The following is a 23692-nucleotide window of genomic DNA, read 5'->3' as shown; positions in this document are numbered from 1 at the left end:
GCTTCTTCAAATAACTTTTCAATGGTAAACAAGCTATAGCTTGACAGAGGATCGAACAAAGGATTAAGAAAGGTCAGTCCAGGGAAAACAAATGAAATGGGCACAGAAAGAGAAGAGGTGTGGGGGTGGGTAATGAATGAGGCTGGGCCATGGCCCAGTGCGGGGCTGAGGTGCTGGGGTTCTCACCACAGTCCCTGTTGAAACTTCTCCTCCCAGTTGTACGACCACACAGTGAATGGCACAGAGCAGCAGCCAGCTTTTCTGAATTTACTGACTTGTTGAACTTTCCAAGGCAGCTGCTTTGATGGCGACTGGCAGCCACATCGGGTTGAAGTGCAGCTTGCAGGAAGAAATGCCATCAGCAGCAGGCAGTGAGTGAGTGTGTATGTGAATGCCTAAAGATAAATGCTCAATGTGAAAAGACTCATTCCGTGTGGTGCCTCTGCACTGCCAAGAGCAGAGGAATAGTTGCTGGACTGGCCTGGAATGTTGACTCCAGAAGCGTGTGGGTTTGAAGAGGGCTCAGTCAGAGTCCAAGGCATACTGTTTCCCTTTTTTCAGCAACTGGTGAGATGGACTCAGGGCCATCAGAGATGAGAGCTAGTAATTATTACTAGCAGTATTAAGACATGGGATAGGGGTGCTGGGTGGCTCAGCTGGTTGAGTGTCTGACTCTTGATCTTGGCTCAGGTCATGATCTCATGGTTCCTGAGTTTGAGCCCCATGTCGGGCTCTGCGCTGATGATGCACAGAGGATGTTTTGGATTCTGTCTCTCCTTCTCCTCTCTGCCCCTCCTCTGCTTGTGCACTCTCTACAAAAAAAAAAAAAAAAAAAAAAAAAAAGACCTGGGATAAAGAGAGAGACAGACACACACAGGGAGACAGACAGTGAGATAGCAAGTAACTGACTTCTGTAGCTATGTGATCCTGGGCCAGTTACTTAATACTTCTTTGCTTCAGTTTCCTCATTTGTCAAGTGGAGAAAATCATCATCATTATCATCACCTCGTCAGGTTAGGTGAGTTAAACAAGATACATGTATAAAGTAGTCAGAACTATGCCTGACATCTAGTAAGTATTTATCCAAGTACCTAGAACAATGGCTGACATGTTATAGCACTCAGTAAATTTCTGTTAAATGAATGAATAAATGTTAGCCGTGATGCAAGGCATTATTTTTGTGTGCTTGTGTTGGGTGACACCGTGTGGTAGACAGGCATCAAGCAGTGTGAGTGAAGAGAGTTACGCTTGTTACATCATCCCTGGGAGGTCTTTATACAGGTAGTAACATTAATTATCAGGTGTAAATTGGTCTTCATCTAGCACTGGAAGCACACCTGACGCCACGCATATGTGTAAGCTGGTCATTTATGTACAGTTTCCAGGTCCTCAGATGCCCAAATGCTCCCACTTTGGAGAATTCTCCTTTAACAGCTGCTGGCGCTGTTGTGGGTCTTCTGCAGTGTTCCTCAGCATTTGTTATGGACACGTGTGTTGTCTTTCATTTCCCCATGGTCTCTCAGCTCTCGGAAGGTAGAATCCCCAGTAGTGCTCTGTGTGATGTAGGTGATTAGTAAATACTGGATGACAGGGTTAGGTCACATATATATTCAACAAGATAGGAAAAATCACCAGAGTTTTATTAGAAACGTTGCTTTTAGGAAATATGTGTTGGGGAGATTTTACACGTAGAGCCGCTATGGGACTGCAGGGAGATGGGTATGAGAGTTTTCCCATCCCCCGTTGCATCTGATTGTGTGATTGTGCACACCTAACATGGTCCCTGGACCCTAGGCATTGACCTGGATGTCTAGGAGATCTCATAGAAGTGTGAAACGTGGCCTCCACCTGCTAAAGCCTGCAGTGAGGCCAAGGAGGTGGGCCAGAGCAGACTGGAAGTTACAGGAAGTGGGAGGCACGCTGTGCTGTGTGCTCAGTGATGGCCCGCCCAGGGACCACATTCCCTGGACTGCAGAGGGGAATGTGGCCCAGAAGCTGAGCAAGTGGAGGTTTTTTTTTTTCAACATATGAAATTTATTGTCAAATTGGTTTCCATACAACACCCAGTGCTCATCCCAAAAGGTGCCCTCCTCAATACCCATCACCCACCCTCCCCTCCCTCCCACCCCCCATCAACCCTCATTTTGTTCTCAGTTTTTAAGAGTCCCTTATGCTTTGGCTCTCTCCCACTCTAACCTCTTTTTTTTTTTTTTCCTTCCCCTCCCCCATGGGTTTCTGTTAAGTTTCTCAGGATAGCAAGTGGAGGTTTTGAGAAGAAGTAGGTGTGCAGCAGCCGCACAGTTTGCACAGTACATGAACCACTTCCTCTGCTTGCTTGGCAAGCTGAGGTTTGTCTCACTGAGACCTACTGTGTGCTACAGCTTCCACTCCCTATCTTTGCTTCAGAGAGCTTGGAATTGGAATCACAACTAGAGTTCATTCTGGTTCTGCTCTGTTAGCTGCATGATAATCTGGTCGTAAGACCTCTTTGAGTTGAAAGATCTGTCTGGCACTTCTCTGCCCGTCTCTGTTCCTCTAGCTGTCAAGTGAGGATAACGGAAGTCCCTTCTTTGTGGGGTTCTTGTGAGTATTGAGTGAAGTGACATGTAACACCATTATTAGATGGGTGAACTTGGAGGGGACTCAGGAAACAGCTTTATCATGAGCCCACCTCTGTCCTCCGTGGTGATATGGACTCATCCTGTTCTGCCTCTTCAGAGCATCTCAGGCAGATCGCCTAGATTTCCAGTGATTTCCTGCAGATTACCAGCATTAAAAAGTCCAGTTCACATCAAAGGCAGTTGAAAGCATCTCTCCCCTACCAGGCTCGGGAGTCATGGAAACCAGCAGTGCACAAGGGCTAGCTAGCATCAGCATCCTCTGGTAGCTTTGTGTCCTTGCTCCCTCTGGCTCTGGCCCCTCTAAAGTCAAGTAAGGATCAAGGGATGGAGATACTAGACAAGAGGCAGAGCCTTTCACTGAGCTAGTGTGTTTGGCTTCCTCTTGGCTGCCAAGTGTATTCTGCCATGGTTAGCCTTTTTGTAGGGGCACATTAGTGCTTCCTTAGAGGTGTCCCTCCTCCCTGCTTGTCTCCTCAGGGACCTCCACAGGGACCTTTCCCTATTTTCTGTTCAACTGACTTCTGTAACCCCCACCTTGGCTCCTGCCTCAAGTCTCCTCTGCCAGCTGACTTTCCATCATCTTATGCAGTGTCCTTTCTGAAGGAGCCTGGCTACTATTTTTCTGGTCCCCAGGGAAGTTCACATATCCTTATCTATCAGAGTTGTCCCTGCCACCCACTCTTTGCACTCTGTCATCCTGGCAGCTGCTGCTAGCCTCCTCCAGCTTCTCCAGGCAAGGGGCAAGCTCCTGGAAACAACCCGTGCTCTGATCCAGAAACAGCCAAGGGCACGCTCATGAGCCTGAGCACTCTACAGCGGTTACTGGGGGCATGCTGTGCCATTTCCTCTCTTGGAGGTACAGGCATACCTCGAAGAGAATGTGGGTTTGGTTCCAGACCACCACAATAAAGGGAATACTACAATGAAGGGAGCCAAATGAATTTTTTGGTTTCCTGGTGCATATAAAAGCTATGTTTATACGATGCTGTGGCCTACTTTTTTAAATTTTATTTTTTTAATGTTTACTTATTTTTGAGAGAGAGAGATACAGAGACAGAGCACAAACAGGGGAGGGTCAGAGAATCTGAAGCAGGCTCCAGGCTTGAACTCGTGAATCGAGAGATCGTGACCTGGGTCGGAGTTGGGTGCTCAACCGACTGAGCCACCCAGGCGCCCTAACACTGTGGCCTATTAAGTGTGCGGTAGCATTATGTCTAAAAAAATCCCCCAAAACAATGTGCATACCTTAATGAAAAATACCTTATTGCCAAAAAATGCTAATCATCATCTGAGCTTTCAGTGAGTTGTAAGTACTGATCACAGGTCACCATAACAAATATACAATAATGAAAAAGTTTGAAATATTTTGAGAATTAAGCAACATTTGACACACAGACACAAAATGAACGAATGCAATTGGAAAAATGGCGCCCACAGACTTGTTTGGTGCAGGGCGGCCACACACCTTCAGTTTGTAAAAAAACACAGTATCATCGAGTCACGGTAAAGTCAAGCACGATAAAATGAGGTCTGCTGCACCCCCGTCTCTATGGGGGCTTCTCTCAGACTCTCTCACAAGGAGGGAAGGGGGTGCTGCAGAGCTCTCCTCCCCTTTGGCCTCCTTCAGAGAACCCCCACTCCTGCCTCTCTCGCCTGCCCTGAAGTGGGCCATAATGGCCTGCCTTGGAGCATGTCCTGTGAAGATGGGTCGAATAATGCCTTTCTTTAGAGAGTGGAGGTGTTTCTCCTGTGTTTCGTTAGTGCGGTGCCTGCTGCACACTAAACGTCCAGTGAATGTTGGCTGTCATCACTGTTTAACTTCTGTGGGCTTTAGTGGTCTCATCTGAAAATTGGGACTTATAGTCATCCCTACCCTGCTGGCTGCTCAGTGCTGTTAACGTGTGTGAAACTATTGTAAGTTGGTTTTATTTTTACATCTCAGCCTCAACAGAATGGGATCTCTCCACGCATGTTTAAGGCCTTCGTAAGCAAGAGCCACCCGGAATTCTCCTCTAATAGACAGCAGGATGCCCAGGAGTTCTTCTTGCACCTGGTGAATCTAGTAGAGGTGAGAAGGCGGTTTTCCAAACTGCTCAAAGCGTTGTAAGAGGTGTGCCCAATCCGCAGGTGCAGCCCATTGTGTTGTGGCCAGGGTGCCCACCCCCCCCGCCCCTTTCCCGAATCTCTCATGGTCCAAGCTCGTGTGGCATTGGTGTGAGGCTTGCTCTGCGCAGCCCGTTTGGCAGAGTCGCTTCTCAGTCCCTGTTTTCTAGCACTTCTGGATCTTCCTATTCTTCTTTAATTTGTACTTATAAGAGTGTTTGTCCATAATTTCATTCACAGGTTTTTTGGTCTCCATGACAGACTTCCTTAAGAGGCGGGTGTGGTCTTTGGTGTCCTTGTGCCACCACTCAGAAGAGATGGGCACGTTCTACTTACAGCAGAGTCAAATCACATTAAATGCTGTGGTTTTTCAAAGCTACTGAGAATTTGTGATTAAACTATTTTTCCCCTTCTTAAAAAACAGCCGCTTTTTCCTGATTACAAACATGTTCTTGTGGAAAATATAAAAAGGCAGAAAGAAAATAAAAATCACCAGTGAGAACAGCCCCTACCAACAACCAGTGCTAACATTTTGGTGTCTGACCTACCAGTCTCTTTCTGGGTGCATTTTAAAAAAAAAATTTTTTTAACGTTTATTTATTTTTGAGACAGAGAGAGAGACAGAGCATGAACGGGGGAGGGGCAGAGAGAGAGGGAGACACAGAATTGGAAGCAGGCTCCAGGCTCTGAGCCATCAGCCCAGAGCCCGATGTGGGGCTCGAACTCACGGACTGCGAGATCGTGACCTGAGCTGAAGTCGGACGCTTAACCGACTGAGCCACCCAGGCACCCCTGGGTGCATTTTTTTAAAGCAGGTTTCAAAACCACTGGGACTTGAACTCACGACCCTGGGATCAAGACCTGAGCTGAGATCAAGAGTCGGATGCTTAACCGACTGAGCCACCCAGGTGCCTCCCTGGGTGCATTTATTAATTCTCTCCAGACTGTTTCATAAGCATTGTTTTCTTTTCTTTCTTTTTAAAAATTTTTTAATGTTTATTTATTTTTGAGAGACAGAGACAGGGTGTGAGCAGGGGAGGGGCAGACAGAGAGGGAGACAGAATCTGAAGCAGCTCCAGGCTCCAAGCTGTCAGCACAGGGCATGACGCGGGGCTCGAACTCACTAACTGTGAGATCATGACTTGAGCTGAAGTCGGACGCTTAACCGACTGAGCCACTGAGGCGCCCCTATAAACATTACTTTCCACTTAACCTGTTGTGAATGTTTTGCCCATATTGTTACATATTTGGATGTAGCATGATTTCTTTTTTATTTGTATATAATTTACACAAATGCATTTACATGATCATATCATATGTGTCTTAATTCTTCCAGGGCAATCCTTTATTACCCTCGCCTCCCCCCTGCCTTGTCTTTAGTATGGCTCCCTCACCCCTTTTCTTCTGATTCCATCTAGGTCAGTCCCTCTTTCATAACTGTTCATGGCTGCATAATGTTAATTCACATGATGAACTACAGTTTATTTAACCAGTCCCCCATTTTTTGACTTTAGAGAAATGCCAGTGTTTTGTTATGAACGTACTCTAGGTGAACTGCCATGCCCAGAGGGAATGCTTAGTAATGCCCAATCTCTACACCAGATTGATAGATACTCTGTTTTATGCCAGTTTTTATTTATGGCTCAATAGTCCTAAATTTACTAACCTGATATAATCTAATCTTCAGAGGAACCGCATTGGCTCAGAAAACCCAAGTGATGTTTTTCGGTTTTTGGTGGAAGAACGTATTCAGTGCTGTCAGACCCGGAAAGTCCGCTACACGGAGAGGGTGGATTACCTGATGCAGTTACCTGTGGCCATGGAGGCAGCAACCAACAAGGGTAATGGTTCCAAAGTGGGAAACTAGCAGTGTGCTTTCTCATACGTGAAAACCCTCGAACTGGAGAGAAGGAATACGGTTCAGTCACTGCCAAGTTGCATCAGGAGTAGACCCAGCCCAGATGGTGTCTGGTTGGCACGTCTCTTTTCCTCGTTTCCTCAGTCCCCGTGTGATTTTCTTGTGAGAAGAGTCCAACGCATCACAGGTTTTTGTTGGAGGGATTACGGATCAAACCTATTTTAGTGCCTATAAATTTGACCAACCAGTTGGCTTGGAGTCAGCTTAATTTGGTGGGACATTATTTGTAATTATAAATGTGGAAAGTTCTTTGAACATTAGCACTCATGAGTTGTGCTATAAGTTCTGAGGGAAATGATCAGAACTGCGTTCTTTTTATTTATTTATTCTTTTTGGGGGGGCGCAAGTGAGCAAGGGGCAGAGAGAGAGAAAGGGAGAGAGAAAGGGAGAAGTGGGCTCACCCAAAGTGTAGCTCGAGCTTACCTGATGTGGGACTCAAACTCACGAACCATGAGATCATGATCTGAGCTGAAGTCAGATGTTTAGCTGACTGAGCCACCCAGGTGCCCCAGAACTGCATTTTTAAAAAAAAAATTTTTAATGTCTTATTTATTTTTGAGACCAAGAGAGACAGTGCACGAGCAGGGGAGGGGCAAAGAGAGAGGGAGACACAGATTCCGAAGCAGGCTCCAGGCTCTGAGCTGTCAGCACAGAGCCCGACACGGGGCTCGAACCCACGAACTGTGAGATCATGATCTGAGCCGAAGTTGGATGCTTAACCAACTGAGCTGCCCAGGCGCCCCCAGAACTGCATTTTTTGATGTGAGACATTCTAGCAGAGATCTCTAAATAACCTGGCTTTGACCTCTGAGTATTGAAAATGCCTCCTGTGGGAGATGAAGTGGGGCAGGACCAAGACCCATTAGAAGGGTCTCTGGACTTCAGAAGAAGGTAGAGGAACCGTGGCCAGGTTGGGGTCTCAGGAGAAGGTTCCTTCAGTTTGTTTATCTCGTTCTTCCCAAGCAGAATAGAGGAAGGGTATTATCTACTATGTTACTTATGTCCTATGAACTGGTCATTTCTGTGAAGGTCAACAACTCAGTGGGTGGCCTTTTTCCCTTTTTTTGGGGGGGGGGTCAGTTTGTTGTGCTAATGAGGATTATGATGATTTTAAGATGAAATGATTTCCATTTTCTATAAGCTCCTGCAACTTTGGACCAGTTTTAAAATTCTTATTCATTATATAATGTAGAAATGAGGGTAGGGGTCTGTGGTTTATTTCTGTTTTAGAATAAGGCTTGATTGCTTTCTCTTGCCAGCCTTGGGGATATTCTACTCAGTTCTGTGATCCTCTATAACTCAGTGTTTATGATTTATGAGTAGTAACTATTCTTTTTCAGAAAGGAGATTTATAATTTAGTCTCTGGGAATTGATTGTTGGGAACACCTAATGCTGGCATCCTAGATATAAGTATATCATAAACTGATGGTGGGCTGGACAATGAATTTTAAACCCATGCTCAGATGTGCTTAAGAAAACACATAGGTACATAAGGGTGCTTAAAAACTGATAATTCAGGAGTAATTTGTTTTATTTTGGTTTTTTTTTTTTTGGTTAACAAAAGGAATTCCCAAAAAGGCCCTTTCAAAATTATATAAAATTTTGACTTAATAGGCGGTTTCCAAGAGCAGATCTGCTGACTCTTGGGAAGTTGATGATGTGATGTTTTCTTTTTCCCTTGGTATTTTAATTGTTTGAGCAGGAATAGTGTAAAAGGCCTTCTAGGTTGGTGGCTCTGCTATCTGAGGTGGTGGGTAACCTCAACCTGAGTTGTCTGGGCAGCATTGGTTAGAATCACAGGGTGTGTGTGGTAGAGGACTCTGGCCCCTATAGGTCTTCTTGCTCTTTGGTCCATACCCTCCATGACCTCTAATCAGAATGAAGAGATGACCCTTGGGTCTCTTTCAGTGTGAAATTCTCTGGTGTGAAGACTTTGTGATTGGAAGGTGGCATTTGGGTAATCCCAGCCTTGACCTCTGGACGAATGAAAGACCAGGTTCCTGCATCACTCACATTACACATGAGGGCAGAACCTCTGATCTGGGCTGGAGTTCACAGGTCCCTCCTGTCAGTCTCAAAGAAGAACAGGCAAAAAAAAATATGAATGGTTCATGCGGTCTGTCAGTGCCACTTTAAAGATGGCTCAAGATCAGCCTTTCAGCAGGCTTTTCTGGATCTGTGGAGGGCAACAAGTAAGCAATCTTGCCCCAGCCCAGAAGCCTTCGGGAAGGTTGGCCAAAGGGGGAGTTTTTCACTTTAAGAAGATAAGAGTGAGTACAAGGTCATTCATGTGCTCTTTTACTCAGATGAACTGATTGCCTATGAATTAACGAGAAGGGAAGCAGAAGCAAACAGAAGACCCCTTCCTGAGTTGGTTCGCGCCAAGATACCATTTAGTGCCTGCCTTCAGGCCTTTTCTGAACCAGAAAATGTCGATGACTTCTGGAGCAGCGCCCTACAAGCAAAGTCTGCGGGTGTTAAGTAAGTGTGTATATGTGTGCACCTGTGTGTGTGTTCTTGTATGGTGGGAGTGGGGTGAGGGGGGACCCTTGACAGGTGGGGAATGGCTAGGGGAGAGGTAGCAGGGAACTGTATAAGTCTGCACATGCTTGCTCACGTGAGATGGGATAATGAATCATACAACCCTAATTATAGAGCTCACTTGTATGAGACCTGTCCAATAAAATGTTCATAATTTATATTATGTGCTAGGGAGGGAATGCTTTTTTTTTTTTTTTAAAGGCAAGGCTGTGGTTTATCCTCTATTAGGAAATTTCTTTTTTCCAAGAGGATGTAGTCAAGAACTCCAACAACCCCCTACCCCAACCCCATGGTAAGAATGATATTAATGAAGAAATTATGGAAATACTCATGATAGTCTTCAATATTTAAACTCCATATGATATAGTTTAATTCCATAATTAAAAATTTGGCTTAGAACTTGGTGACCAGGGCTCTCAGGGTATTTCAAAGTGGACATAGGGCTCCTGCTCTTTGTTCAAATGAGCTGCTCAGGACTTAGCTAGGAGGTGTTCAGTTTCCACATTGTGTGCCTCATTGTCAGGTACATAAGTTTTTTTTTTTTTTTCTGCACTTGACACCTTAATCGATTTTATACAGTCAAATGTGTAAAGTCCTCATAGTCACATAAAATGAAGGGAGGTCTGGAAGTTTGGTTCTGGGAATTTTATTCCTTTTAGGTATTCTTTGTTTTTTAAATTTATTTTTAAGAGAGAGAGACAGAGCACGAGTGGGGGAGGGACAGAGAGAGAGACACAGATCTGAAACAGGCTCCAGTTTCTGAGCTGTCAGCACAGAGCCCGATGCAGGGCTCGAACCCACCAGCTGTGAGATCATGAGCTCACGAGCCAACGTCAGATGCTTAACTGAGCCACCCAGGCACCCCCACTCCTTTTAGATATTCTTTGGCCATCTTTCCTCCTGACAAAAATTGAGCTCTATCTAGTTGATGTGAAAGGGGAATGAAGGCTGAAGAGCTACTGCTGGATGTTTTATCACCTCAAGTAGCCGTCAAACCTAAATCCTTTATTCTCTGGAACAGCCATCCCTGGGATTCTTCTTTGTTTCAGATGATTGACTTCATATGTTAAAAATGGGAAAGCACGAAGATTTATTTCAAAGAGCTAAAAAAAGCCATAATTTCTTAAAATGATTGTTTTAAATGTTGTTCATATCCAAATGAGGTTAATAATTTTCCATTCCTTTATCAGTTATTCGATGTGAAGTAAGTTTTTATCCTAGGATTGCTGAGTTACAGGGTCTGTGTTGTGTGTGTGTGTGTGTGTGTGTGTGTGTGTGTGTTGTATGTGTGTCCTTGCAGAGAAACATTGATGAGTTGGTGTGGTAAATGTGTGAAATTTACTTCATTGCAACTTGGAGACATCATTGGGCAGTTAGACGTCTACACAGTATCTTAGTGGTAGACCCACTTTCTTTAATTATTTTTCCTCCAGCTTTATTGAGATATCATTGATACTATTGAGGTATTGACATATATAGATATATTGAGATATAATAACACTGTGTAAGTTTAAGGTATACAACATAACAATTTTATTTTATTTTGTTTTGTTTTGCTTTAATTATTGACAGTAGGTGGAAGATTTCTCAAACAGTTATCCTTCTCTCTTTGTGCTTTAATTCTGTTTATGTATGGGATATAGAAGTGATCAGGGGACCTGGCCACCTAGAAAGTCCCCAGCATCAGATGTAAGCTGCAGAGTTGTTCTTCATATACCTGTCTGCTTGGCTACCCTTTTCTGTTCTTCAGAAAAGTAGCCTTGTGTCTTAGAAGTGCAAGGTGTGACACACTCTCTGGGCCTGCAGAAAGGAGCCTTCTTATCACTTGGAAAAGGCCCATCGTTAAAATGGAGTTGGGAGGCATTAGCTTTCCAGAGACAAAGGCTCTCACCCCAGGGTGAGTGATCAGGAGATCTAGATCCTTCTCCTGTGTCCACTTCCCAGCCTATGTTCTATCCCAGGGCACAGTCACCACCCAGTGTCCTTCTTGCATCTGTAATGGAGGAATGATGCTTGCTTACCTGGTTTTTTCCTCAAGCGCTACAAAATATTTAGTTGTAGGCAGTGCTAACATAACTCTCTAGAGGCGGGGTTTCTGCTTTCTCTAATCCTTGACAGTAGATATTAAACACGTTTATTCCTTTTCTCTGTCTTTTACATACATACATGCTCTCATTCTTTTATGTATATGAAAAAAATTAATACTGGATGTATCCAGTTGTTAATAATTGAAAACTGGTCTTTGTGGAAAAGGAGAAGACAATGTTAGGTTAATAAAGCAGCTACCATTTTTTGGTCCATTTATTATTCCAGGTCATGTGTTAAGCACTTACCATCAATTGTCATTTAATCCTCTTGGTACTACTGTGAAGTGGGTGCCATTCTCCCCATTTTATGGATGAGGAGATAAAAGGAGAAATAATTGGCCAGTAAGTGGCAGACCTGGAATTCATTCAGATCTATTGAGTTCAAAGTTTAAACTCTTAATTCCTCTGTTACATAGTATCCAATTTCCCTTATCATTTCGTATCTGCTTATATCCTTATAACCCTTATACAAAGCCTTGCATATTCCTTATTATGCCTTATCATGTTTCAAGTATTAGTTTTGGGAGACACAGTTCAGGAGATTCCTAAAAGATTTTTTTTCTTTTTCTTATTTCTAGCAATATAGACACAATCTCCTTATATTAGTTTAGGGTCTTGAATTTTTCTTGTGTTAGACCCAGACACTGAAAGACCAGGAAGAGGCAAAGACATGTCCTTTCTGTAGATCTTCAGTCAGTATAGACCAGAATAAAGACTCTTTCTTCAAATAGTTCTGAACAGACAGTCTCTGGGAAGAATATTAGTGTTTGGACATTTCATTCACCTAGCAAGTATTATTGTTCACCTGGAATATTCTAGGCAGTGAGTTGAACAAGACCTAGTTCCTGCCTTTAAGCAGCTCACAGGGGAAGGGTCAATAGGGAGAGATTTTGTGTGGACTTTTATCATTTATGAAGAGGAAAGTACAGTGTAGGATTCCAGAGTGCAAGCTTTGAATGGACAGGCAATGTTTAATCCCCAGTGTAGAACTTACTGATATGTGACCTTGGCCAAGTGACTTCATCTCCCTAAGCTCCTGTTTCCTTATCTGTAAACCAGGATAATAATAGTTTCTTCCTAGGGTTGGGGTGAAGGTTAAGGCAAGATAAACTATGCAGAGTGCTTTGTATAGTGCCTCACATGCTGTAATTACTATTACCGTTGTTTTTATCTTTCCTTTCCTTTTTTTTCTTGCCTTAGGTTATACAGTTGGACTGTGGTTGATTAATTGTCATATTTTCAACATATTCAATGGAAAGAATATAATTGTATTTTTTTAGTTGCCAGGTTTTCAATACAGTGGACAATATTAATTTCACAGAGAAGGACAGCTTATATATTTTCTTATTAAGGCTTTCATAGTGTTTTTGCCTTGATTATGATTGGCAAACAATTGATATACTTTAAGTGATGATAATAGGTTGTCAGTAGACAGTGCAACAGTGTTGTCAGGCACAATTCTAAGCACTTTGTATACTAACTGATTTAGTCCCCATAGCAGTTTTTTGAGGTAAATTTGCTGTGTGTCTACCTAGATCTTTTTGAATGGTTTACAGTCTAATGGTCTTTCAGGAAAAATTTTAATTTCCAGGAATTAATTTTAGGAATAAAAGAGTAAGTGGTGCATAATTTACACTTTTTGCTAGATTTAACTAACACACTTGATGCCCCAAACCTGCAATTAATGAATGCACATTACTGATTTTGAGATTATTTTGAACAGATATATATTGAGCAGTTACTGTCTGTGTGATTCAATTTGAGACCCTCTACAGGCTACAAAGATGAATATAATATATAGCATGTTTACCTAACAGGGTAAATATAATGTGGGCTCATCTAATCTGATTTCTAGTACTCTTAGGTTGGTAGTTAGTTACCCATAACAAAGGGATGTGTTAAATTATCCACCCCTCTCCCACCACACCCCAGCCTCCAGTTCCCTGCACTGCCCATGGTATCACCAGCTGATTTACTCACCCAGATACTGACCACAGAGCAATTTTAAGAGTCTTGGGGCTTTTCGACCACATTTTGGAAATAACTGATATACTGATGACTTTTGGCTGATCTCACTATTACATATTTTCCAGCTTTTAAGTTGGTGTGGTAAGAAGAAGAGGTCAGAGAGGTGACATTTTTACATTAGTTGAAAATACTGCAGCTGGAGTTGGTTGGATTTTGGTGAAATTAGGACTTGGCTATATTGGAGTCAGAATGATGTTTATTATTGCTTCTCAGAAGGTAGGAAGCCTAATTAGAGATAATATTACAGTTTCTGGAGAATGAACCAGGGTAATAATAGATAAGTTCCTTAGGATCGTTAAGTTCCTGTTTTTTAAAGAACTCCCTTACATTATTGCTTGGACCCTTCTACCATCCTTGTGTTGGAGAATTTGAGATACAGAGAGGTTAAGTGACTTGCTTGGGACAAAAAACAGGTCAGTGATAGACCAAGTCAGTGTTCAATGCCATGGATTCTAGCTCTTTTATGACAAAATAATCGTGCTAATTCCCTCGGTATACATAGTATATGTTCTAGTGTGCCAAGTGCTTTCACATCATTTTATGAACATTGCATAGTCCTGGCAAGTAGATATGATTAAGAAATCTGTTTTGTAGATGTGAAAATGGAGCCTCAGGGAGGGTCAGTGATTTGTCCATATTGGAGTGAATTAAATAGCATATTCTAGACCCAAATCCACATCATTTTGACCCATTTTTGGATAGTGTTTTGTCCCTGTACTATGGCTTTTCTTCTACACTAGGGGGCAGCAATGCATTTGTATTTGCTTTCTGAATTCTGGGCCCACTGCATTCCAGGTAGAAGGCAATGACTTAGATATGAAAAGTAGAGTTTGTGGGGACGGTGTTCGAGAATCTTTCATTTTAAGACATGGTATCTGTCTACAGCTTATTTTCTTTTTTACATAACCTACCATATCCACATTGACACTCACATAGAAATGGTTGTTATAAACAAGGTGATAAATGTGGAGAGAATGAGCTTGAATTTGGGGCTTGAATTTGGTATAGTAGGTAAATAGTCTGCATGAAATTGTCAAACTAAAGTCTAGACAATTCCTGAAAGTTTGAAGGGAAACTCGAGATATTGACCATATGTATTAATTTAAAAATGTAAGGTCAGATTTAGATATTTTAGATGCTTATCTCATTATGTATATATATTTATATATATTCAGGATTCACATGATCATGGATTTTAGATACAGTAGTATTTTAATGAGGTGTTGGCATTTTCAGTAGTCAACCTCAACCAAAGTTTCAATAAACCCTCCTTATGTCAACTTTGTGCTGTAAGATAGTGATTCTCTGTGGGAGCAGAGATTGGGGGTATGTCAGGATTGCTTGTGGAGCTTTTCTTTTTTTTCTGTTTCTCTTTTTTCCTCTTATTTTTTTTAATGTTTATTCATTTTTTTTTGAGAGACAGAGACAAAGTGTGAGTGGGGGCCGGGCAGAGAGAGAGGGAGACACACAATCTGAAGCAGGCTCCTGGCTCCTAGCTGTCAGCACAGAGCCCAATATGGCGCTCAAACCCACAAACTGCAAGATTATGACCTGAGCCGAAGTCAGACACTTAACCGACTGAGCCACCTAGCCGCCCCAACTTGTGAAGCTTTTCAAACCCCACATACAAACATGTAGTACATGCACGTATTATCCTGTAGATAATACACACACACACACACACACACACACACACACACAGTCACACACACACAGACACACACACAGTTGGTCCTTGAACAACATGGGTTTGAACTGTGTGGGTCCAGTGGGTTTTTTACAGTACAGTGTTATATTTTCTCTAGCGTATTTATACGGTAAGAATACAGTATATGATGCATATAACATAAAATATGTTTAATTGACTCTATGGTATTGGTAAGGTTTCTGGTCAACAGTAGACTATTAGTAAAGTTTTTTGGGAGTCAAAAGTTATATGTGGATTTTTGATTCCATGGGGGGTTCAGCACCCCTAACCTCTGCGTTTTTCAGGGGTACTAAACTGTACTAAATTCTAGCAAGGGTTTTAGAAAAAGATGTCTACAGTTGAAAAGTACTTTTCAGAAATACAAAATGCCACAACAAAATAAAAGTGTAATTTTGCACCATGCTCCAAATCACTCTCTAAGGACAACCTTCTCCTCCGTTAAACATTTTCTCCTTGGGAAAAGGCCAGGAAGAATGACTGGTTGCGGGTGAGTGTGTGTCCGCTTGTGTCTGTTTGAGTGTCCTTCCTTCTCAGTGCAGTCACTGGAACTGCCAGGTGTGCCTCAGACAAAGCTTTGGATGCTTCATGAACTATAATCATGATTCTGATTGCCTTGTTTCATTGATCTAATCCCCTTGTGTTTCCCAGAACATCTCGCTTTGCCTCATTCCCTGAATACTTGGTAGTGCAGATAAAGAAGTTCACTTTTGGTCTTGACTGGGTTCCCAAAAAATTTGGTAGGTATCTTTTGCATGCTTTTGCTTGAAACATCAAATTAGCCATTAAAAAAATGGCGTGTGAAAGGGCCCATGTGGTTGGCTGTCAGAAATAGTTCCATTTCGTTCTTTTTCCATTGTCCTCACCTTTCTCTTTTGAGTCACAGTATATGATTTGCACTCATAATAAAAACTATCACATGCTGCCCACCCCTGTAGTGATGCATTCTGGGATGACTGGATTCTGAGAGTGAAAATGACATCTCCACATTATCAAATAAACCATGCTTTCCAAACTTTAACATGCACACAAATTATCTGGGATCTTGGCAAAATGCAGGTGCTAATTCAGCAGGTCTGGGGTGGGGCCTGGGATTCTTTATTTCTAACAAGCTCCCTGGTGATACTGATGCTGCTGGTGCTGCTGGTCCAGAGACCACACTTGGAGGTGCAGGTAATTGAAGGTACATGCTCCTCTTATTATTTCTCCTCTGCCTCTAAGATAGGCAGGTGTGGCTGAGAACAGTCACTTAAATCATACAAATTTTATTAATAACAAAATGAGTATAGTCAGTTGCATTAAATAGTCAAAAAAGGGATTTGATTTTTGCCTTACTTGGGTTTTTTTCTTGCTAATTTCAGAAGCCTTTGTTAGAGGTTAGTTTTCTAGACAATGTATGAGAACATTTTCTCCATCGTCATGATCCAACATCAAGGTGTTACTAGGCTGTCTTCAGTGCCGGATGGACAGTTTTACTCTTTGTCATTTCTCAAGCAGGTAGCTCAGGCTGCTTGCCAGTCTTAAAGATTTTCTGGTTTTGAGGGCTTAAAAAATAACTCAGGTCTTATACTGGTTAATTAAGCACTCATCTGCTCATCTGAAGGGGGTAGGTAGAAAGAATGTAAAATCAGCAGGACAGATTTCCCCAGAACCTCTAGCACTCCATTGACATGGCACTTGCTTGCCACGTGACCTTGTGCAGGGCCGTGACTGATTCTGCAGCACATCTTCGATTTTCTTGGTGAAATGATTTTGTGGGCAGGATGATCATCACTCAGCCTTTCCTCTGTGGACCTGAGAAGTACCTGAGAGAGAAAACTGCTTTCTTCTAAAGGCTTTTAACTGCTTTGGAAACAGCTTTCTTATTTTTCTTTGTCATTGGATTTTCTGTAAAAATTCAGATCAGATTTCATAGACTTGCTGAATTTAAAGGAGCCTCAAAGCTTTAATGAACCTGAATTTTTCTGTTGAGGAACAACTGTATTGACTTTGTTGGACATTATGTTTGTTTTTGCTATCCCCTGAGATTGAAAAAAAATTTTTTTAACTAAGCTTTTTCTCTGGGTTGTTGTTTTAAAATAGGATTTATTTATCTGACATCATAGCAAGTTTTGGGGATAGTATTTTCAGGTTCTGTGTGCTAGCCCAAGAGACCTATCCCACACCAACATTGGGACCCATTTTTCATTATTGTCATTACTGAATAGAACACTAAATCTCAGCAGACTTTTAGACTAATAAATTTTGTATTTAAGTAAGTCAGCACAATAACAACTGACCTGAGCAGTTAAAAAAAAATACCCCAAGCCTAATACACTTAAGATTCAATTTTATTTCTTTAAAACTTCATTCTTTATTACCTTGGTTAGAATGATCGCAGTGCCTGTCATGATCTGAGAAAAGGCATAATCTAGGGGCTGCAAACTCAAATGCCTAACAAGCACAGGGATTAATGTAAATGAAAGAAGTACATTGGATATAAGAAATGAGTAACCTGGCTATCTTGGTCTTTCTTGGGTATTTCCACTTTGGATAAAGACATGGCTTAGAAAAACATTTCTTTGCCAGAAGAATCAGAATAGCACAAATATGATGCTCAGGATCAGTAGGCAGCAGTGGGGTCTGTGATAGGCTCTAGGGCACATATTGTCTAGAGTGGAAGCTGACCCAGGCAGTTATTACCATTTGAGAATATGCTATAGCTTTCTGCTTTTCAAAATAAGCTGGAAATAGGGATATTTAAATGAAATCTAATGATTTAAAAATTGGAATTTGTTGCCAACATTTTAAAAACATTAAACAAAGTGTCTGGGCCACAAATAGTCTTTGGGTTCCCAGTTTACAACCTCTTGCTTGTTCAGTGTGAAATGTTCTGTACTTTCCCTCTGCTTCTTCATTAAATTTAACTAGTCTCAGTGAGTTTACTGGTCCAGTGATCTACTCCAGGGAACTGAAAAGCATCCCTTAGCTCTGCTTAGACACATGTACATAAGAGTTAGAGGTGCTGGTTTTAGGGGGTGATTGTGGGTTTTTGGAGAGTTGGTGAATGTAATCTCTCTAATTTTTCAGACGTTTCTATTGACATGCCAGACCTACTTGATATCAACCATCTCCGAGCCAGGGGGTTACAGCCAGGAGAGGAGGAACTTCCGGACATCAGCCCCCCTATCGTCATTCCTGATGACTCAAAAGGTACCATCTTCTGTCAGGAGGATGTTCTCTTACTGTCTCCCTGCCCCACCCGAAGATGAAGAGTCTCTTCTCTTCCACCACTCTGTTGTCCGTTGGCCATTTTCCTGTGTTTAACCTACCACAGACATACAGTAGGAGGCCTGGCTGCAACAATAAACTTAAATTAGTCACGGGAGGAAGCACAGACCCATGATGAGTAAATGAAATGGACCTGCAGAAATCACTGGCAACAGAGGGCAGCAAATCTCCAAACAGTTTTTAGGTTATGTTGCCTCTGGCTTCCTCTGCCTCTCCTTCCCCCAAACGGACCTGTAGGGAAGATAAGGAGTGTGTTTTCAGTAGGCTTTTAGTTTTGAGGAGCTGTGTCCTCTTGGGAGTATGGTTGGACAGACAGAAGGGAAGTTCAATAGTGCATGTTGGTTTTAAAAATCTTGACCACATTTTACCTCCCCAGCTTAGTCACTGTTTCATACAAAGGAGCAGCTGGCTCTGTGAAGAATAAATTTTTATTTAGAAATACTTAACTTAAAAAAATTTTTTTTAATGTTTATTATTGAGAGAGAGAGACAGAGACAGAGACAGAGACAGAGAGCATGAGTGGGGAAGGGGCAGAGAGAGAGGGAAACACAGAATCCAAAGCCGGCTCTGAGCTCAGAGCTGTCAGCACAGAGCCCAAAGCGGGGTTTGAACTCATGAACTGTGAGATCATGACCTGAGCCAAAGTCAGATGCCAACCAACTGAGCCACCCAGGCACCCCTAGAATACTTAACTTTTTAAGGGAAAAGGACATACAGAAAAGAATTGCTTCATCTTTGTGGATCGGAGGACAGGGACAAAAAATCTTGGTTTTATTGTTAGCTCAGTTACTGATGAAATCGGTTTCATTGTGGTTTCATTTGCTTACGTATCTATTTACTGTTCACCTTTTTAATCAGTTAATTAGGTGAATTAATAGTGATAGAGCACTTTGGGCCCCTTCTACCAAAGGTTTTTCATTAGTTGAGCATTGAATATTATTGGTGACCAAGTTCAGGTGCCAAAGAAGGGTAAGGTGAATCCAGAAGGAGCAAGATCATATTCAAGATAGGCATCTATGTTCCATTATTCTCTAGTGCTAAGGCAAATGCTAAATTGTAGAGTATGGAAAGTAGGGAATGGAACTCTACGTGGCACACTCTGTTATGTGGCATAGGTGGTCCATTCAAGGGGCCAGAGAGCAGAGATCAGTGTGAGCATCAGAGAAATACAAGATGGTTTATAGTTCATTAGAACTGCTCCTGCTTTCTCTGATGTTTCTAACAGAATCCTTAGTTTGTAATTATATAGAGTTCTTAGAAATACAGGGAGATAAATCATTTCATTCATTAAGGTGATAACCAGAGCATCATGTTTTATCTGATTGAAATGCCTGAAACCTTGTTTATTTTCACTCCCTACTGTGATGATTTCATATTGTACAGACTTGGTGGTATGTGTTGGGGGGAGCTGAGTGGTTGACAACAGTGTGGAATCCCTCGGGGTTGAGGGATTAGAGAGTGCCCTGCATGAATTCTTTTTTTTTCTCTAAAACTCTTTGCCATGCTTTGGTCTCATTTCTTCCCTCTCCTTTAATTTTCAGATCGCCTGATGAACCAACTGATAGACCGTATGTATCTTTCGAAATTTTTCTCAGTTGTCCTACAGTTGTCATGGGTCTGACATTTATCTTTGGGAATTCAATAAAGGGGCATTGTTCTCTACATGTGTATGTGTATAGCTTTTTCCTGGGTAGGAATGATTCTTCATCTGCAATTTGAGTTACCAGTAAATGTAAACCAGTGACATGGTGATTAAATGGCTCTGTAGCTCAGAAGAGTGATCATCAGGATGAAAGCCAACCAGCCCCGGATTGGAAACCTGGCCCTGCCATTTATGACTGTGCAACCTAGAAAAATTTACTTAACTTCTCTGAGCCTCAGTTTCCTCAGGTGTGAAGGTGGGCTAATGATGCCATTTCTTCCCACTCTGGCCATGAGTAGGGCTCTAGAGCAATGATGGCACTGTGGCCCAGCATTTTTTCCACTCCTGCTGTTGGACAGGACATGGCTGTATTAATTAATACCCTAAAGGTTATTAGTGTCATTGGATTGTGTTAATTTTGTAGACTTTTAGTTCCTTAATCCTGTGGGAATTGGTACTCTTGGTTTTCTGAAAAGAACATAATAAACTATTTATAATGAATATTTAGAGATTAATTAGGAGGAAGAAGGAATGTTTAACACTAAATACTCTCAATCTTTTTATCTACAAAGCTCTCCTGGAGACAAACTATTGTTAATTTAGAAGTTCATGTATTTTGCAAATGATTGATCATGTGGCTTAGACCTCCACATTTCTTTTCCTTGGTCAATTACAATTTGCTCTTTGCTAGAAGAAGCTGTTACGGTCAGCAAAGGTCTTGGGAAAGCCATTGTCTCTGTGCATAATCTATAACAATAACAATGGCTGTTACTACTTTTAAATGGTTACCATGAGTTATATTGCATTTATTATTTCATAAATTCTTCCAATGATAAATAGTTTTACTATTCATGCAAAATCCAGGTTCTTATTTGATTTTCACAGTAAGAAGGGCAGGGCAGGTAACCTTTTACAGAGTATAAAATTAAGACCCAGAAAACTTCAGAGACCGAAGAGCTGGGACCAGAACCAGATCTAGGAGTCAAATGTGCTTTTCATGCCACTTGACCTTTTCTGGAATGTGAGCGGTTTGCTGGCTGCTCCAGATCCTCCAGAGAGCTGTCCTTGCAAGGCTTTTGCCCCAGGGGAGGTGATGGGTGGTTGGACCTGAATGCCAGAGGAGTCTGTCTCTGATTGGAAGCACTCAGCCATTTTCCAGTGTTAATGGTTTGGCCATTGATTTCCTCCTAGATCTGAGCCTGCCGTCTTATCAGCAATTACCTGTACTCAACAGGAGAAATAGAGTGATCTGGGATTGTTTAACATTTGCATCCTTCCTTTCTCAGATTTTTAAAAAGAATAACTTTGATTATTTTCTTATTATGAAAGTAAAAAGGTATTTATAAATTATGGATTAGCAGTAGGAGCCAACTATGGTTTCATCGCCCGTCTATAATCACTGTTAACTCTTGGCACATATCCTTCCCCTGTCCTTGACCCATGCCTGGCTCACTTAATTTTTCACAAAAATGGAATTAAACGCTTTCAATCTAATATGTTATTATAGACATACATACACCATTTATTGAGCTGCGCTTCTTAAACTGCATTGTAGGGAACATTAGAGTCTTACAAGATGTTGAAAGGTATCCTATAGAGCTTCCTAGTTTCTTTACTGTAGGAGTCTTTATTACAGGATGTTTGAGTCTTCACTATGCTGATGCACCTTGTGAATTTCTAAGGGGAGAATAGAGAATGTAGATTTTAAAACTAATTTGGCCATGGAAACCCCTTGTTTTGTGGTTCAATAGTGACATCTCTCTTGGAACACAAGACCACCATACAACACAACTTGGGAGCCACTGTTGTCTTAAATCATTGCTTTCTTAAAATTTGGTCTTGATAGGATGTTCTGTGTATATTCCTTGTATGATAAATACATTTTGGATATAATTTTTATAGAAAAGATATCTCTCATCCTCAGTTCTACTACTACTATGTTCTACTAATTGCTGTCTTTGGCAGAATTTTCAGTAGAGACGTCACGACACGGAAAACATGAGGGATATATTTTGTGCTCCTCTTCCCCCCTAATTGTTGGATAATTTGAGAGCACTATGTAGGTGTTTATGTGTGCATTTATGCATACATGTATGTGTATCTATATAAACATGTATATACTTGTGCAAAAGTATATACAAAAAATTTATTGGCCTATATATATGTATGCATTATACATGCATGTATTTATGTGTGTATGTGTGTACATGTACATATATATAGATACACATGCCTGTAGGTTTTAATGTATATTTTTGTACATTATACATATACAGACATGTGCTTCTATGTATACACATGGACACACACACACACACATACGTATGCACACACATCTCCACCAACATCTATCTATTATTATGAAAAGAAAAGAAAAGAAAATGCTCTGTGTCCAAGCCCAAGTTAGGTTTATAAAGGCTATCTCTTTCAAAATCTTAAATGTATACCATTACAGAACATATTCTGTCTTTTCTACTTAACATTTGGGCTCTCCATTTCCCCAGAGCTGATTATTTCCTTTGACCTGGTATATATAAAATACATATATTTTCCTAAAGGCCTGGTATAATTTCCTATGGGATTTAAAGAATAGGCTTTTAGGCCTGTAGATAATTCTTTTCTCTTCAGATTTCAGTCATAGAAGAACTGCTATAGGAAAGGTCTTGAGATGATCTGAGAGGTTGAAATGGTTCTGGGAATATACCAAATCTCCCCTTATGAAATTAGGGAATTGTTTTTCCGTGCTTGGGCTGTCCAGGTAATTAACATGGTTCCTATTTAGGTCAGATATAAACTCAGCTCAAATAGCTAAATATTTGGATGACTTAAAACACAACAAAACAAAGTTAAACCACCAAAAATATAGCACTTTGTTTGGATAGCACGTGGATAGTGGGTGAGGAGAAGTTAAGACAAGAAGAGAGTTTACATTTTTACACCAGAATATTCTGTTGTGCCCCATAGCCTCAGACATTGATGAGTCATCAGTGATGCAGCTGGCCGAGATGGGTTTCCCTCTAGAAGCGTGTCGGAAGGCTGTGTACTTTACTGGAAATATGGGAGCTGAAGTGGCCTTCAACTGGATCATTGTTCACATGGAAGAGCCAGGTCAGTGGTTGGAAAGGGGAATAGCTTTGGAGTCTGATGAGATCTTCAGTGTTGCTAAGCCATGGAGATACTAACATGTCCTCTGAATGTGTCCCAGAAAATGACTTTTTAGCTCATGATTTAGCTTCTTAGCTCACTTTTTCCTGTCCCTCATAATTTAACTTTTTAGGTCACTTTTTTTTCTGCTTCAGTGAGGTGGCACTTTGCCTGTGGAGCAGTCACAGTGTTAATCTTTACTCTCACTCTCTCTGTTTTTTTAAATAATAGCTTTACTGAGATATAATTCACCTTTTTTTTTAGTGAGTACTTTAGATTTATTTATTTATTTATTTGTTTATTTTCACCTTTTTAAAAATGTTTATTTGTTTTTGGGAGACAGAGACAGAATGTGAGTGGGGGAGGGGCAGAGAGAGATTGGGAGACACAGAATCTGAGGCAGGCTCCAGGCTCTGAGCTGTCGCCACAGAGCCTGATGCAGGGCTTGAACCAACGAATTGTGAGATCGTGACCTGAGCTGAAGTCGGGTGCTCAACCAACTAAGCCACCTAGGCATCCCATAATTCACCTTTTAAAGTATGTAATTCAGTGGCAAAAAGACCAGTGGAAAGATGTGGGACATATAGGCATATGTCAGAGAGATGTTGTAGGTTGAGTTCCAGACCACCACA

General features: G+C 41.5%; 1 protein-coding gene across 1 annotated transcript in view; it reads left to right on the top strand.

Annotated features, from left to right (window-relative positions):
* The window catches only part of USP13 (ubiquitin specific peptidase 13), a 117366-nt gene that overhangs the window by 72759 nt on the left and 20915 nt on the right, over positions 1-23692 (top strand). Inside the window, exons 11-17 of the mRNA XM_043594848.1 lie at positions 4564-4689; positions 6412-6565; positions 8950-9124; positions 15656-15744; positions 18074-18196; positions 19816-19842; positions 22881-23024. Of these exons, the coding sequence (XP_043450783.1) occupies positions 4564-4689; positions 6412-6565; positions 8950-9124; positions 15656-15744; positions 18074-18196; positions 19816-19842; positions 22881-23024 (838 nt within the window). The remainder of the gene's footprint in view (positions 1-4563; positions 4690-6411; positions 6566-8949; positions 9125-15655; positions 15745-18073; positions 18197-19815; positions 19843-22880; positions 23025-23692) is intronic.

The sequence above is a fragment of the Prionailurus bengalensis genome, chromosome C2 (assembly GCF_016509475.1).
Source record: "Prionailurus bengalensis isolate Pbe53 chromosome C2, Fcat_Pben_1.1_paternal_pri, whole genome shotgun sequence".
NCBI classification, from domain to species: Eukaryota; Metazoa; Chordata; class Mammalia; order Carnivora; family Felidae; genus Prionailurus; species Prionailurus bengalensis.
Note: the sequence above shows the minus strand (reverse complement) of the source record. Positions and strands in the feature narration are given on the sequence as shown.